The sequence below is a fragment of the Sorex araneus genome, chromosome 1 (assembly GCF_027595985.1).
Source record: "Sorex araneus isolate mSorAra2 chromosome 1, mSorAra2.pri, whole genome shotgun sequence".
NCBI lineage: Eukaryota > Metazoa > Chordata > Mammalia > Eulipotyphla > Soricidae > Sorex > Sorex araneus.
Genome location: NC_073302.1, coordinates 157,028,550 through 157,044,112, shown reverse-complemented (window position 1 = coordinate 157,044,112; position 15,563 = coordinate 157,028,550). Strand labels below are relative to the sequence as shown.

General features: G+C 43.3%; 1 protein-coding gene across 1 annotated transcript in view; it reads right to left on the bottom strand.

The window, feature by feature from the left end:
* The window catches only part of THBS4 (thrombospondin 4), a 52,553-nt gene extending 50,281 nt beyond the window's left edge, over positions 1-2,272 (bottom strand). The window contains exon 1 of the mRNA XM_004613153.2: positions 2,185-2,272. Within this exon, the coding sequence (XP_004613210.2) occupies positions 2,185-2,272 (88 nt within the window). The remainder of the gene's footprint in view (positions 1-2,184) is intronic.
* Positions 2,273-15,563: the final 13,291 nt, after the last annotated feature.

Genomic DNA, 15,563 nt, shown 5'->3' with positions numbered 1-15,563 from the left:
AGATACATGTTGGTGAGGTTATGGAGAGAAGGAAAAATGTTTGTGCACTGCTGGTGGGACTCTAAATTGGTGCTACCACCATGAAAAGGTAAGGAGTGTCCTCAAAAGGAACCAGTTGACAATAATAGTTGGAAATGATCACTTTGGACAAGAACTGAGTGTTGAACGTAGGTAAAGGATATGCATGACAACCTTTCAGTATCTGTATTGCAAATCATAATGCCCAAAAGGAGAAAGAGAGAGAGAGAGAGAGAGACAGAGAGAGAGAGAGAGAGAGAGAGAGAGAGAGGAGAGAGTGCGAGTGACTTGGTGGTGGAAAACATACACTGGTGAAGAGATGGGTGCTAGAACATGATATGACCGAAATCCAATCAGGAACAACTTTGTAACTATGAATCTCACTGTGATTCAATTAAAAAAATAAATACAACTATTTTTTATTTTAAAAAAGGTAAAACATTATTGGGGAAAAAAAAGGAGCCATCACAGAATACAGCATGTATGCCATGTCTGGGTGGAATTTTACCTGCTGAGAAAACAAAAACACCAACTCCAAAAGCTGTCTGCAACCCCATCTTCACTAGGCATTGTTCACAACAGCTGAGATAAGGAAACATGCTAAATGTGCAAGAACAGATGCAAGGAATAGGAAGGTGTGCCATCAACACACAGCAGAGCATTATTCAGTCACAGCAAGAATGAAATTTTGCTGTTTTTGACACTAAGGACATTCCTTGGGGGGGGGCATTACAGTAACAGAAAGATAATTACCACAGAATCTTATTCGTGGAAACTTTAAAAAAAAAAAGAAAGAAAAAGAAGAAGCTCATGGGTGAAAAGAGCAGACCGGTGGCTACTGGTGGTGGGTTGTGTGTGAAATGGATGAAGGGGGTCCACAATGGTGACAACAGTTAATAATACACTGCTGATCTGAAAGTTGTCAATAGTAATTCTAAGCTGTTCTCACCACAAGAAATAAATTTCAACTATGCCTGGGGGAGGATTTAACCAGATTGCTATCTACATTTGTTACTTCCAATGTATGCAATTATTGAATTATGTTTTACACCTGAAATAACATCATATTATGTCAAATATTCCATTTAAAGGGCTTCCGTTCTTGGGAGAAAAATCAAAATGAATAACTATTACAGACTATAGCATTTCAAGTATTTCAACCCAAATTAGAAGCAACACATCACCTCCCTCCCTACCCCACCAAGCCACAATTCCGGTTCCCTGGACCCAAACAAAACTTAGATGTGCTTTAAAATGCAAAGTTAAGCGGGGCAGTGACGGCCCGCGGGAGGGAAGGGGCTGGGGAACGCCACAGGCTCCACTCTGCTTTGAGGGAGAACAACAATTTCACTCGAGTTGGGTATCTCTTCCAGTTCGATTTCCTTGGCCAGCGAACAAGCCGGGACCAATGTCACTCATTTGGTGGCCCTCACTCACCGGCCAGTCAGTGTTAGATCCTAAAATCTTTTCTTGCTTAAACAATTTCTTCCGCTCGGCCTTTAGGAAACACTGCTGAAGCTTAGGCGCTTGCACAGCGGTTATTTCCATTCCATCTCACGAAAGGGTGTCAGATCCCCACCCCAAATGATTTTAACACATCTTTACCTCCCCCCGGGGGGGGGGATCGATGTCTCAAAAGTTTTTGTTTGATTTGTCTCAGGAATCAAGAGATCAAACCAACTACTCTCCCCCCTCATCAGGGTATTTGAGGTCCCGGCAAAGGACAGAAAAATGCCAGAGAAGAGCACGGAAAGCTGCGCCTTTCGCTCATTCTCTGTTGGGCAGGTGGGTTTCAGACCATCTACTGGAATATCGCTCCTTAGCGGTCTAAGGATTTGGGGGCCAGGGGGTGGCTGCAAAGGCTGGCTGAAGAGGGACCAGAGACAGCAGAATTATCACCCCCACACACTGCAGGGCATAGGGTATGCTTTGCAGTAAACCCGGGTCTTTTTGCACAGATTTAAAATCAGTTGCGCATACCTCCACTCGGTTCCCCATCCCCCCAACCCTCCACCCACACACCCACCCCGTCCCCCCTCCCCCCACCAGCGCCCCCATGGGCAACAGCGTGCGGCTCCACGCGCCAGGGCCTGGCAGGGCTTCACCACGTCTCTGCACTCGCAGAGCCCCGAGCGCGGGGAGCAGGGACCCGGCAACCCGCCTTACCCTGCGGGGTGGCCTGCGCGCGGGTGCCAGGCCCGGGCAGCAGGGCCAGGTGCAGCAGGAGGAAGGCGGCTGCGCACGCGGCCAGCATGTTGGTGTCCCCACGGGCGTCCGCGAGCGACGGCAGCACTAGGCGTGCCTCGGCGTCCCCGGGCGGCGCGCTGGGCCGGGATCGGGGTCTCCGGAGGGGCGGGTGGGATGGCGCACTGGCCCGGACCCCGGCGGGGACGCAGGTGACGAGGCGAGGCGTCGGGGGAGCGCGGCGCTGGGCGTCCGAGGCTGCCGTCGGGGGCGACGCTCGCTGTGGGGCGCGGCGCGGCGCGGGTGCGGGAACTGCTGGGCTGGGCAGCCCCGGGCCGGCTCTTTATGGTCCGGCCGGCCGGGGGCGGGGGAGGGCCGAGGCCGGGGGCGGCCCCCTTGGCGGGGAGCCCCTCGCGCCGGGATGCGCGTGGGCGGAGGAGCAGAGGGCGTGAGTGTGGGGGGCCCCTGGCGGGTGGAGGTGCGGGACCGTGAGCCAGGAGGACCCCCAAGGGAGGCTAGAGCAGCGTGCGGGAGGAGAAAGTGACACTGGAGCGTTCGCTTTGGGCACCCGCAGACCCTCCATTTCTAATATTCCGCTTTTTTTGTTTTTAAAGGAACTTTCCTGGGACAGACTTTTGACTCGTATCTTGGGTTTCCTACCCAGCGAGCCCCCTCCCGCCCCCCAGACTCTCCAGTACTGCCCCCGCAAATGGGCCAAAAAGAAAAAATATAATCCTCTTTCCCCCCTCCTAGCTTATTGAGGCTCTGTCAGACGTTGACAATTTTCCCCCGTCAGGTTTTGAGTCATGAGCGCTGAACATCTGAAAGTTTGTGAGTTTTTAATGGAAATAAAATACGTCTTAAGGGTTCCATCTGGACAGTGGAGGGTACTTTATGGGGAATTGATTTTCAATTGGTGTTCCAGATTTTCTGTCTGCCCACTTCTGTTCCCTGGGACAGGACAGTTGGAAGTTGGATAAGCGGAGTGGGAAAGAACCGCAAGAAACCTAAGAACTGAGCGTCCCACTAGACAAGTTCCGCTAACAATAATGGCATTTGCTTAGATAATGGCACTTCAGAGTAATGGCAAACTTTTCCCTCCGACATTCTTTTGACTCAAGGCAAAGATCCCGCCCAGCATTTCTCTCATTATACATGTGACCTAGATATTTTCTGAAATATTTGTGATATAAAATACATTTGCGAAATGGATATGTGAAATAGATATTTCTCACATTATATATGTTAAAGTAAGAATTTTCACATATGATGAAAGAAGAGAGGGCAGGTAGCTCATTCACTTGTGCTAGGGTAATACCTAACACCTCAGGTATTATGATTCCCTGTAAACTACCGCAGGGGCTTTGTCCACTATTCTCATTCTCTCTTCTATTTGCTGCCTAACTCAGGTGCAACCAGTGTCACGTTCCAGAGAATCACTGTTGGGATCCTGGTCTATCTTCCTGCACATCAGGGTACCAAAGAAGCAAAGGGTATACATACAGGTGACTGAATATGAGTGACATGGACGGCGCTTGAGAATCTTAAAGTCTTCAAACTGTGTACACTCTCTGCTCCCTCGCCCCCTACACCCCCCCCCACAATCCCAGGAGTGCCTTAGGACATAAGAGCATTAGGATCTCAACTTGTGTTCCAAGCAGAAGGGCTTTACTTTTATCTGATTTATTAGAATGAACTCCAACAAGCCGAACTAAACTGTGAATTTTTTGATGGCAGATATTGTTTTAGTTGTCTTTGTTTGGGTATCTTTGTTAAGCATCAGAATTCCTAGCAAATTTCCTGTAAAATAGCTTGCACAGCTAGGCTCACAATAAATTTTGGTTGAACCTTGATGGCTACTAAGTGTAATGGAGCAACAAAAGAACCAAATGACTTTCTGCCAGCCTAACAGAATTTACAATCTAGTTTTGCTTCTAAATAGTCTGCATTTTTATGAAGTCATTCTCTGGGTAGTCTCAGTGAGTTCTTTCCCCCTCCCCACCTTCCCAACCCAATACATGTTTTTTCTTCCATGACTGCAGAATCAAGAGGAAATTTGGTTATAACAAAACTTATTAAGTTGACTATGAAATCTATGGCAAAGCAAGTTTAAGAATTCACTCATTTACTCATTTTTCCCCCTGTGCTATCTTAAATTCTATTGTATGTAGCACTTGGAGTCTGAATTTATTTTTAATAATGTATCAATTTACTGTTTTTGGCATATCGAATACTGCACAGGTAGTTTGCCAGGCTCTGTTGTGCGAGGGGGATACTCTCGTAGCTTGCCGGGCTCTCCAGGACCAGTAACAAGTCTCCTAATGAAACGTTACTGGTGCTGCTCGAGCAAGTTGATGAACAACAGGACGACAGTGGTACAGTGCTAATGTATTAATTTACTTCTTTAATCCCCCCCCCCAATATCAGACTATGTACTTCTTATCACTATTTTTTTTTGTAGTGCCACCTCTAAGTACAGTGCTTACCACTAAATAGTGAAATAGCTCAAGAACTGACTTTCCTTCTTTTCATTACGGTAAAGCAGGATAAAAATTTGTGGTCATTAGGGCTTGTGAGTGAGATCAATGGGCTGAGCTCATGCTTCGCAGGTTGGTTCTATCCCCAGCAACTCCTGTGATCCCCTGAGCATTGCCAGGAGAAATTACTAAATACAGAGTCAGGAGGAGCCCCTGGGGACTACTGGATTTGATGTGTCCCCACCAGCACCCCCCCACCCCACCCCCACTCCAAACAAACAAAAGTTGTGGTAAGTACGTTAAAAAACTATTTTTCGGTAAAGTAGCTAACCAAAATGGGCCCAGTACTTTACTCTTTGGTATCCATTCCTTTTACCTTCCCTCTGGTTCTGGGTTTGACCATATTCCTTAGTTGACTAATAGGAGTTTAGCACAAGTGCCAGAAGCAGGAAGAAGGAACGTAGAAAGTTCTGGTGTGTTTAGACTTGCTGTCTCTTGTACCTTTGACATGAAACCATGGCTGTCCTGGCCTGTTGGGGGAATGAGAGACAGGAAGCCAAGTCAAAATAGTCACCCAGGCAAGACCAGCTGAGACCTGACTTGGATAGGGGAGTAGGTTCAGATAAAATCAGTAGAACCAACAACTCAGATAGGTGAGCCATCAGTGTTTATTTTTGTATGACCTAAAGATCTGGGAGGTGTTTGTTATATTATTGTAGCAAAGTTCACTGATATGGTCAGTTTTAACTTTTGTAATATAAAATCTACTTCTACTTTTGACATTTGCTGACAGCTTACAAATTCCACTGTTCCCATTCCCCTTAACCCCATTTCTGAGCAAGCTAGCAAGAAAGCCTGGGCGCTCCTCTCTTCAGTGATGGCAGACAGTTCCCATTGTGCAAGCACTAGATGATGCATGGGGCATGTCAGTCCTCCTTGCCGACTGTGGCAAAACTCCCCAAGTCCTACTTGGGAGCCCTTCATGCCCACCAGAGTCTCAGAATATGGACCTTTTTAAACCTTTTGCTGTCCTGTTGTCATCACTATTAATATAAACACCAAACACATTTTGTTAACATTTAAAGATACTTTAAAGGGAATAGGTTTCTACTCTAATGTGGGACATTTATACCACAGAACTGGAAAATGTAAACTTTGGGCTACCATTTAGCTTGGTGTTAATGACAAAGGAAGGTGCCTGGTTAAGTGACAGGAAAATAGCTTCACTAGAAAGAAGTTAGCACAAAAAGTGCCTAGTCAATGAGGCAGGAAGCTTTTGGTTAGGGTGCAATTCAAAGGAAAAACTCCCCCCCCCCAGAATTTAACAGATATTTTGCTTTAGCAATTAGGTACTGAAGATTAGTGAAGCAATAAAAGAAGTATATAAAACCACTCAGTTTCAATCTCACTAAGCATCTATGCAGCCTGTTTTCAAAAAACTCATTAAAATTTTAATATACTTTACTAAATACTATGTAAAAGTTTCTTGAAAAAAAAAGCCAGAAATGCAATTGTCAAGACATTTATTAGAACTATAATTATGTGTACTCAGTGAAGTGTAATGAGGGTTTTGATAATGAGCACTTCTTCAGGCAACTGTTCTTCATCATCAAACAATACATGAGTCCATCCACATAGCGCTTCCCACAATGCTTAGAGACAACAGGGATTGGTATTTCAGGAAAATCCCAAACTTAATGTTAGATGTCTAAAAGTATTTGCACTTAATTCTTGTCCAGAGTGGTCAACAACAAATATTTGTTGACAGTCTTCTTGAATTAGTTAGACCACAGACACCCAAAGATAACCACAAACACAGCTCTTGTTTTCCAATTTGCAGTTTACTTAAACAAATGATAAACAATACAAGAATTCTCATGGACATATGCCCTGGAGAAGAAGGAATGATCCAGGAAAAATATGCTTAGAGTTAGAAAAACATGCTTAGAGTTAGAAAAGGTTTCCTAGAAGAGCTAGCTTTTCACTGGGACCATTACAGATTATAAGCAATTCTCCACATGTTAACACTAGGGAAGAAGAATGCTCTAGGCAGAGGGAGTGAGCAATATTTGCCAAACCATAAAGGGGGATGTCAAGACTATGTCTGGAGCACTGACCCATGTAGCTTGGTGTACTGTAGGACATTCACTGAGATCAGGGGCAGATAATGATTGAAGGGGTCATGTTGAGCTTAAGATACCCTCAAGACATGCAAGCAGAAATGTCCATTGAATTTAAAATTAAGTGTATCTTTTATTCAGAAAATAGGATTTAAATGTGTGGGAATCATTCATTTTTAATAGCAACTGTGGGACTATTAAAGGACAATATGTAGGGGAGAAGAAAACAAGTGAAGAACACTGGTGTGAACACAGGGGACACTACTGCAGAATCATTGAAGGAAAGCCAACAACAAAGACAGATGTGAAAGGAAATTGGGAAAGCGTGGAATGAGGAAGGCCCAGAAAATTCTGTTAGCAGAGAAGAGGTCAAACATGATAAGAAGTAAAAACTGTGCCTGGGATTGTTAACAATGGAAGTCCTCGGTGATCTGTTGAGAGCAGTATGAGTAGTTGTGTGAGTGAAAGAGTCAGAGTACTGACATTTGAGGAGTTAGAATGACAGAAAAGGAAGTGGAGATAGTAAGGATAATAATAAAAGTAAGATAATTTTCAAGAGCCTGCCTTGGTAAGTAGAGGGTGGACACAGAGGAGCAACTATGGGGGGAGATAGGTACATATTTTGGTGTAGATAAAACAGAGCTACCAGGGAGAGAATGATTAATATGTGGTTTGGAAATTTTTCTTATTGTTTGTTGTTTTTGTTTTTTGGGCCACACACTCAGGGCTTATTCCTGGCTCTGTGCTCAGGGATCACTCCTGGTAGGTGCTGCTGTACTATCGCTACAGCCAGCTTTGACTTTTTTAAATCAAGAGGCACTTAAAATATAAATAGTAGTATGTTGACACTGTCTGTCACTGTCACTGTTATCCCGTTGCTCATCGATTGCTTGAGCGGGCACCAGTAACGTCTCCATTGTGAGACTTATTGTTACTGTTTTTGGCATATCGAATACGACACGGTAGCTTGCCAGGCTCTGCCATGCGGGCAAAGTACTCTTGGTAGCTTGCTGTGCTTTCTGAGAGGGGCGGAGGAATTGAATCCAGATCAGCCGTATGCAAGGCAAATGCCCTGTGCTATGAAATTTGACATTTTATGTTTTTTATCATAGATTTTGATTTTGTTTCTCACCCCTCTAAAACAGAAACTTCACAAGAATGAGGACTGTCTAAGGCAGTAATAAAACTCCCACAAGAAGAATGCATTTTATCCTATCATGTATAGCCCAGAGGAAAGAGAATGAAAAAGGGATTTTAGTGAATTAATAAGGCTTGGTCTGGATAGGTGTTTTGATTTTCCTCATGATTCCATGATGGCTGCAACTGTTCTACATATTTTATTTTTTATGTTACATCACCAGAAAAGTAGGAAGCAAGGAAAGGATGTGATACCTGATGTCATGACTCCCTTCTTTTTCCTTCTTGTCTCTAGTGAAGAAAGACTTTCCCAGAAACAGACTTCTCCGTTTTTATATTCTAGGAATGAATCACAGATAAGTTTCTATCTTGTCAGTCAGATAGGGGCAGAAAGTGATGATGGGGTGTTTTCAGCCGCTAGTGGGGGGATTTCTAGGAAAGAAAGGGGGTAGAGAAAGGAAAACTGACATTCCAACTAACCCTCCCTCCCACAGGCTATGTGTCTTCCACTTTATTAGTTCCCACTGTGCTGTGAGCTTTCGGGCGGGTTTGGAGCAAATGATCTTTCCTCTCTCAGGAGGTTCATAGCATGGAAGAACAAGTTTGTGAAGCTAGAAGTATATACTGGTCAATAAGATTAGGAGGGGGCAGTAGTGGAAATAACAGAGTTAGGGGAAAGATGAGGGGTAAAAAGAGCGAATAAAACCATAACACCCATAAGTAGAGAGAGGGTAAGAGGGAAATTGTCTGCAATAGAAGCAGGGGAGCGGTAGGCCAGGGGGTAGAGGGATACTGAGGATATTGGTGGTGGAAAATGTACACTGGTGTAGGGATGGGTGTTTGATCATTGTGTGACTCAACTCAAACAGGAAAGTTTTGTAACTGAAGCTCATGGTGATTCAATTAAAAAAAGAGAGAGCAAATAACTTAAATTTCAGTGGTTTTTGTATAAAGACTACTCTTTGGGTGGGGGCTGGGGGAGGGGGAGGATTTGGACCTTACCTGGTGGCATTCAGAGATCACTCCTGGCAGTGCTCAGCTGATCGTATGTGGTGCCAAGGATTGGACCGTGTGCAAGACAAGTACTTTAATCCCTATACTATTTCTTCAGTCCCATGAAAAATATAGACAAGCCTTTAGGTCAGGGATTGACAGACCCAAAGGCCATGCCTGGTCTTTTTCCAGTTGTTTTGGGTCATCAGGCTTAGGAAAGCTTTAACATATTTAAATAGGGAAGGAATAAAAAGAAGATGATGATTTTTGACATGTGAAAATTAGATGGGCTGGAGCGATAGCACAGTGGGTAGAGCGTTCACCTTGCACGCGGCTGACCAGAGTTCGATTCCTCTGCCCCTATCGGAGAGCCCGGCAAGCTACCGAGAGTATGGAGCCTGCACGCAGAGCCTGGCAAGCTACCCGTGTGTATTGGATATGCCAAAAACAGTAACAATAAGTCTCTCAATGAGAGACGTTACTGGTGCCTGCTCGAACAAATCGATGAGCAACGGGATGACAGTGATATATACTTTAGTATTAACAGAACCTACATAGAATCTAAAAAATCATACTGAATAGAAATATTCTACTTTAGCAGAGAGGATAGTGTCCAGTTGCAACTGAGTCCATATAGCCATAAAAACCTAAATATACAGTTTTTGCTTTATTAAACAGAACCAGATGAAGTTGCTGCTGATTTTGTTGGCCAATAATCACATAATGTTGATCAATTATTTAGATTTTACTCTAACTCATCATCGATAAGTATATTATAAAGCCCTAAAATATTTCCTCTTTAATCCTTTATAGGAAAAGTTGCTGGCCCCTGTCCTAGAGCTACTTAAACTTTTTCCATTTGTAACCCCCTTTCATCTCATAAATGTAACATGGGCAAGAGCCCCCAGAAACAGCTCAGATTTATCATGGGATTGATTTCAAATTAATTTTTAATTGTTGCATGTTCAGAGACCTTTCACTGTTGTTATTTTTTTGTGACCTCCACATTCAGTTATGTGGCCCCATATGGGTTGCTGCTCACAGTTATGGCAATCCTACCCATTGCATTAGATTCCATAATGACAGGAAGGAAAACAAAAAATATTAGTGATTTCTTTTGTTGCTGATATTCCACTCTGTATTCTCAAATCTACTCAAATGTAGGAATTAAGGTACACAGAGTTCCCTAGTGCTACAAACTAACTAATAATCAGTTAGCTGTTGCCCTCCTCCTTTTCTGGTATTTTTCCAGTGAAATCAAAGTGGGCCAGAGTTATATCAGTCTCAGGAGAAGTGGAAGGAAGTTGGTCACTGATTTGAAAAAACGGTCTTTAGAAATTTTTTTTTTTATGCATCCAGGGAGCTGTAAGCTGCAAGCATGGTATTATTCCATTTAAGCATTAAATTTCATGGATATAGAGTGTATGTTTCCTCGTATATGTCAGTTAGAAACAAATTTCTGGCATATTTGCAGAGAGAGAGATTTCCTGATAGAATTATGGCAATTTTGAATTTGGAGGTAATTGCTAGTGATGTTGATTATTTTGGCTGCCTCACTAAAGATTTGATCTGTGGGAAAGGAAAATAGACATAAAAAATTCAATAAGGTGAAAATGTTAGCAGAAAAAAACAGGTAAAGAAATATAGCAGAGGGATAGGGAACCAGGAAGAGAGATGGAGGAAATGAGAAAGAACCTTGGGAGGGAAGGCAGAAGGTTGTAGAGAACCTCTGAGTTCTAGGGTTCTTTTTAAGTCTAGTCTATTTAATTTTTCAAAAAAAAAATTAAGTACCATAATTTACAATACTGTCAATAATAGTAGAGTTTCTGGTATACAATGTTCTATCACAACTAGAATGTCAGCATCTCTCCACTGATATCTCAAGTTCCCTCATAACCCTTTCCACAGCCTCTGAGTAAACTCAGTTCTGGAGGCTGACCATTTGTTATTCTCTTACTATTCTTTTAGGTTTTTTTTTGTTTGGGGGCCACACCTGGCAGTACTCAGGGCTTACTCCTGACTCTGCTTTCAGGGGCCACTCTTGGTGAAACTAGGGGAGACCAATATGGAGTGTTGGGGATTGAAACCAAGTCATCTGCTTGCAAGGCAAGCAGCCTGCCTGCTGTACTATCACTCTGGTTCCACTGTTTCTTTGTATCCCACATATGAGAGAAATCATTCTGTACCTGCCCCCTCCCCTCTGACTGATTTGATCTCCTCTAATTTCACCCATGTAATAAAATTGTATGATTTCATCTTTTCTTGTAGTTTTCTTATAGTAGTATTCCACTGTGCAAATATACCCTGATCACCAGTTCTTAGAAACTTACGATGTTTCAATATATTATCAATTGTGAATAGCACTATAATGATGATAGAAGTGCATATATCTTGCTTTTGGTTTGGGGCCACACTCAGTGATAGTCAGGAGTCCCTCTTGACAGTGCTCTGGGGACCATATGTACTGCAGGAAATCAAACTAGGGATGGCTGTATGTAAGGAAAGTGCCTTACCCCTTGTATCATCTCTCCAGCCTGCAAATATTGTTTTGAAATAGTGTTTTGAGGTCCTGGGGGAGATTCCAAGAAGTGGAATTGCTGCATCCTATAGAAGCTCAATTTTTAATTTTTAGAGAAGTTTCCATACTGTTTTCCATAGAGGCTGAAGCAGAGAACATTCCCAGGAACAGTGATTGAAGGTTTCTTCCTCAATGCATCCCCACCAATACTGGTTGTTTCTACTCTTTGTGATGTGTGCGAATCTCACTGATGTGAAGTAATATCTCATTACTGCTTTGATTTGCATTTATCTGATGATCAGCAATGAAGAGTAGTTTTTCATATACCTATTGAAGGCTGAGATTCTTATGTCCAGGGCAGTTGAGAGCTGTTTTCTCTAAAGCATCTGTCAAAAAGTCTCACGTAGGGCACTTGCTTTCATTCTTCTGCCACAGGTCCAGGAATGTAAGAACTCATTTCCCATGGCCCTTTGAACAGGGCTAGGCTATTCCAGCTTAACCCCATATCCCACTCCACTGCCTGCAAAAGTGGTCTGTGAGTTCACAGCTTTAATGCCAGGCCATGGAGGGCCACTGAGTCTCTTATTTTCGGCACAGCCACACTCTTTCAACATTGTGCATCTGAGAGTTAAGCAGCAGCTAAAATTAGAGACTTCAGAGTTGTGCTGACACATGTTATCAGACTTTTCTGGTGACTAGGTTCTTTTGACTAGGTTCTTTCATCTTTCTGCACACAACTCAACTTACATGCATGTACTTGTAAACATATTCATGCACACATATGTGTGTATATAAACATTTATGTACACATATGTGTTTGTGTGTATACACACTGGAATACATTTTTTTACTATTACATTGAAAGAATAATGATGTTTTATTTCTTGAGGGACACTTCCTCATTGACTGCCATCTTTCTTTTTGTGAGCCTCACATCTTTTTCTTTTTGGTGGAAGAATTTTAGTAACTCATGTAATAGTCATTGCCTTTGAATATATAATTCAGTTACGAGATATTTAATGAGTGACATCTGATCTCTCCCTTTGCAGTAATGAAGTGGGATAGATAGTTATAATTCCAACTGAAAAGACTAGAAAACTAAGATCAGGGAGGTCCAGTAGATTTCCCAGGGAAATGCAAGAGCTTGGACTCAAACTCAGGTTTTCAGAGGCCAGCTTTGGCACCCTCTACCTTACACTAATCCAGGAAGAATGACTGTTCATAATGTACCTAAAGCCCTGCTTCCTGCACAGACCAGGAATTCCTTAAAATAAATTTCTTGTTAATTTAAATAACTTCCTTCTGATATGTAATGTCAAGCCCAAACCTCCATTTACTTGTATTTTCTGTTTCTTAGTAACGTTTTAGGGAATCAGGCCTTAACCATTAGTGCTCAGGCATGCTTTCTGGCTCCGTGCTCAGGAGTCCTTCCTGGTGGTGCCTGGGGGAACCCCATATGCAGTGGGGCCAACTACATGCAAAGAAATTTGTGAAACCTCTATACTAGCTCTTTGGTTCAATACTTTTTTTTTTTGCTTATGATGATGATGATAATTATTATGATGCTCAGGAGTTACTGGCTCTACTCAGAGATCACTACTTGTGGGATTGGGGGACCATATAGGATGCTGAGGATTAAATCTGTGTCAGTCGCCTATAAGTTAAGCACCCTACCTGTTCTACTATCACTCTAGCCCAGTACTTAATTTTTTAAAATAGAGCTACACCCAGTGGTGCTGAAAGTTTTCGTATTGGGGCCATGATTTGGGACCACTAGACCTCACCTAGCAGGGCTGGTGGGGATCATGCAGTGCCAGGATGGAACTCAGAACCTCCAACAGACCAGGCATAAGTCCTAGCACTTAAGTCATATGTCTGCCTATTTCTCTACTCTTTTCAAAGATCGTCGCCAAAATGGTCACTAGCACCATACTCCATGACTGTTCTGTGAAGGAATGCGGTGTCTGATAAGGCTACCCCTGGGGTTGAAGCCTGGCTCAGTTACTTACTCAGTGCACGGCCTTGGGGAGGTTCTTTAAACATTGGATGGGGGAGGGAGTGGTCTCTGTGATTTCTCATGGGAAAATGGAAATAAGATCTACTTGGTGAGTTGAAGGAGCACTCGCTCCAGTTTGCTGCCTGACATCTGAGGTTCTTCACTAACAGTGGTCATTGCTAGGGTGGGCCTCTGGCTTTGGAGACCAGAAGCCAGCTTTGAGGAACTGTAACATTTGTGAGGAGGACTAGTGAAAAATGCTCAGGGGTGACCTGGTGAGGAATGCAACTGGCGTGGTAGCTGTGCTACTTGCTTGGATCTTGTGTCATCATAGCCCTTGGGAAACCAAAGTGAGCTCTTATGATGCCATTCCTTAGACTGGAGTTGTTTGCAAGATGGAGATGCTAATGACATCTTTGATAAAGCCAATGAATATCATGATAGCACTTGTTAGGTGAGAAATAAACATAAACATTTATCTTGCTGCCCAGAATGTAGTTGTAATATTATTATCATCAGCATCATTGTTGTCATCATTATTTGTGTGATGCAATTCAGGAATTTCCAGAGGAAATTGAGTTTGTTACTATCCAGTGTCTAAATGAGAAGAAATGCGAAAAACACTAGGTTGCCTAGACAATCTTTAAAAAACGCAGAACTTAGGGAAGGAGCATCCAACCTTCTAGCATGAAGTGAAGGAGTCTTGACTTCAGAAGAAATTTTAATCACTCTGATGACAAGCAAGAGCAAATGCTTCTGGCTACTTTGGATAACCCAGCTCCTGAATCAGGGTACAGTGCATGCCTGGCATGCAGCTAACCCCAGTTGTTCCTGGAACTACATTTGAATTGGTCTGAGTACTGTCAGGGATTACTCCCAAGCATAGAGCCAGGAATAGTCTCTGAGCACCACTGGTGTGGCCCCTAACTAAACAGAAAGATAGAAAAAGAAAGAAGGAAGCAGAGAAAGAAAGGAAGGGAGGAAAGGAGAGAGGGAGGGAGGGAAGGAAGAAGGGAGGGGGAAAGGAAAGAAGGAAGGAAAGAAAGAAATACTTCTATTGATTCGTTGATACCAGTATTCACCAAACATGGAAATCAATAGTAACCTACCCAACTATCTAGGGGAAATGTCAACCCTGTTTCTTAGTTTAAGTTAAGGAGAGTATGATTACTTTCTTGGAGTAACTTGGTCCAGAGCACCCCAAGTTCATTAAAAAATAAAAGTCAAAGGATAAGGGATTGGGAGATAGTATAATAATTAGGGATTCAATTCCTGGCACTACCTGAGCATTGCTAGTTGCTGTTGTCCTGGAGTTCCCAGCGCTGCGGTGGGGGCTCAGGTCATCCTCAGCACTTTGAGGCCTGAGCAGCAGCACATCCTTGGCCCCTTGCATTGAACCTCAGGTCTGATGGAAAATTGCAGGTGGGGCCCATAAGAACTCCAAGAATCACTTGGGCTCATACCCCCAATCCCTTTCACGCACATATGCAAAAAAGGAAAAAAATCAGTGAGAAGTACTTGTTTGGTAGTCTGCTTCTTACATAAGCAAATATAACGAGTATATCCTCCCCACGATACAGTCCCTCCAGCCCTAGAGTCTTCTCTTTTGTGTTGAGACTATTGTATTTTCAACCATGTACTTGAAATTAGATATTCTAAATTAATGTATTAAAGTCAGGGGCTTTATAATGTGATACTGTGTAAAAAACTAAAGCACGCAGAGGGGCGTGTGCGCTCTCGGGCTCTCCGGGCGGCTCTGTCTCACTGCTCACGTTCGGTGCTCTGGAACCGTTGTGTGGACTGGATCGGGACAGCTGTTGGCCAAGGACAGGCGAAGGAAGAACAAGGACCAAGCTGGTTGCCGATTAGTTACCATTTATTCAATCTTCCATCTTTCTCATCTCCCGCACTCCCGCACTCCCAGCTCCATCCTCTCTCTCTATCTACTCCAGCCTCTCTCTGGTTTCTCTAGTCTCTCCTCCTACTTCTCTCTCCCACCTTGCCCTCTAGGCTACACCCAGCCAGGTAGCAGAATCAACATAAGAAAGCCCTTCCTGAGGGCAGGGCATTCCAAAGCCCTTCCTGACTCTTAAGGTTTTTTTCCTTTCCTTAGTCCAAAC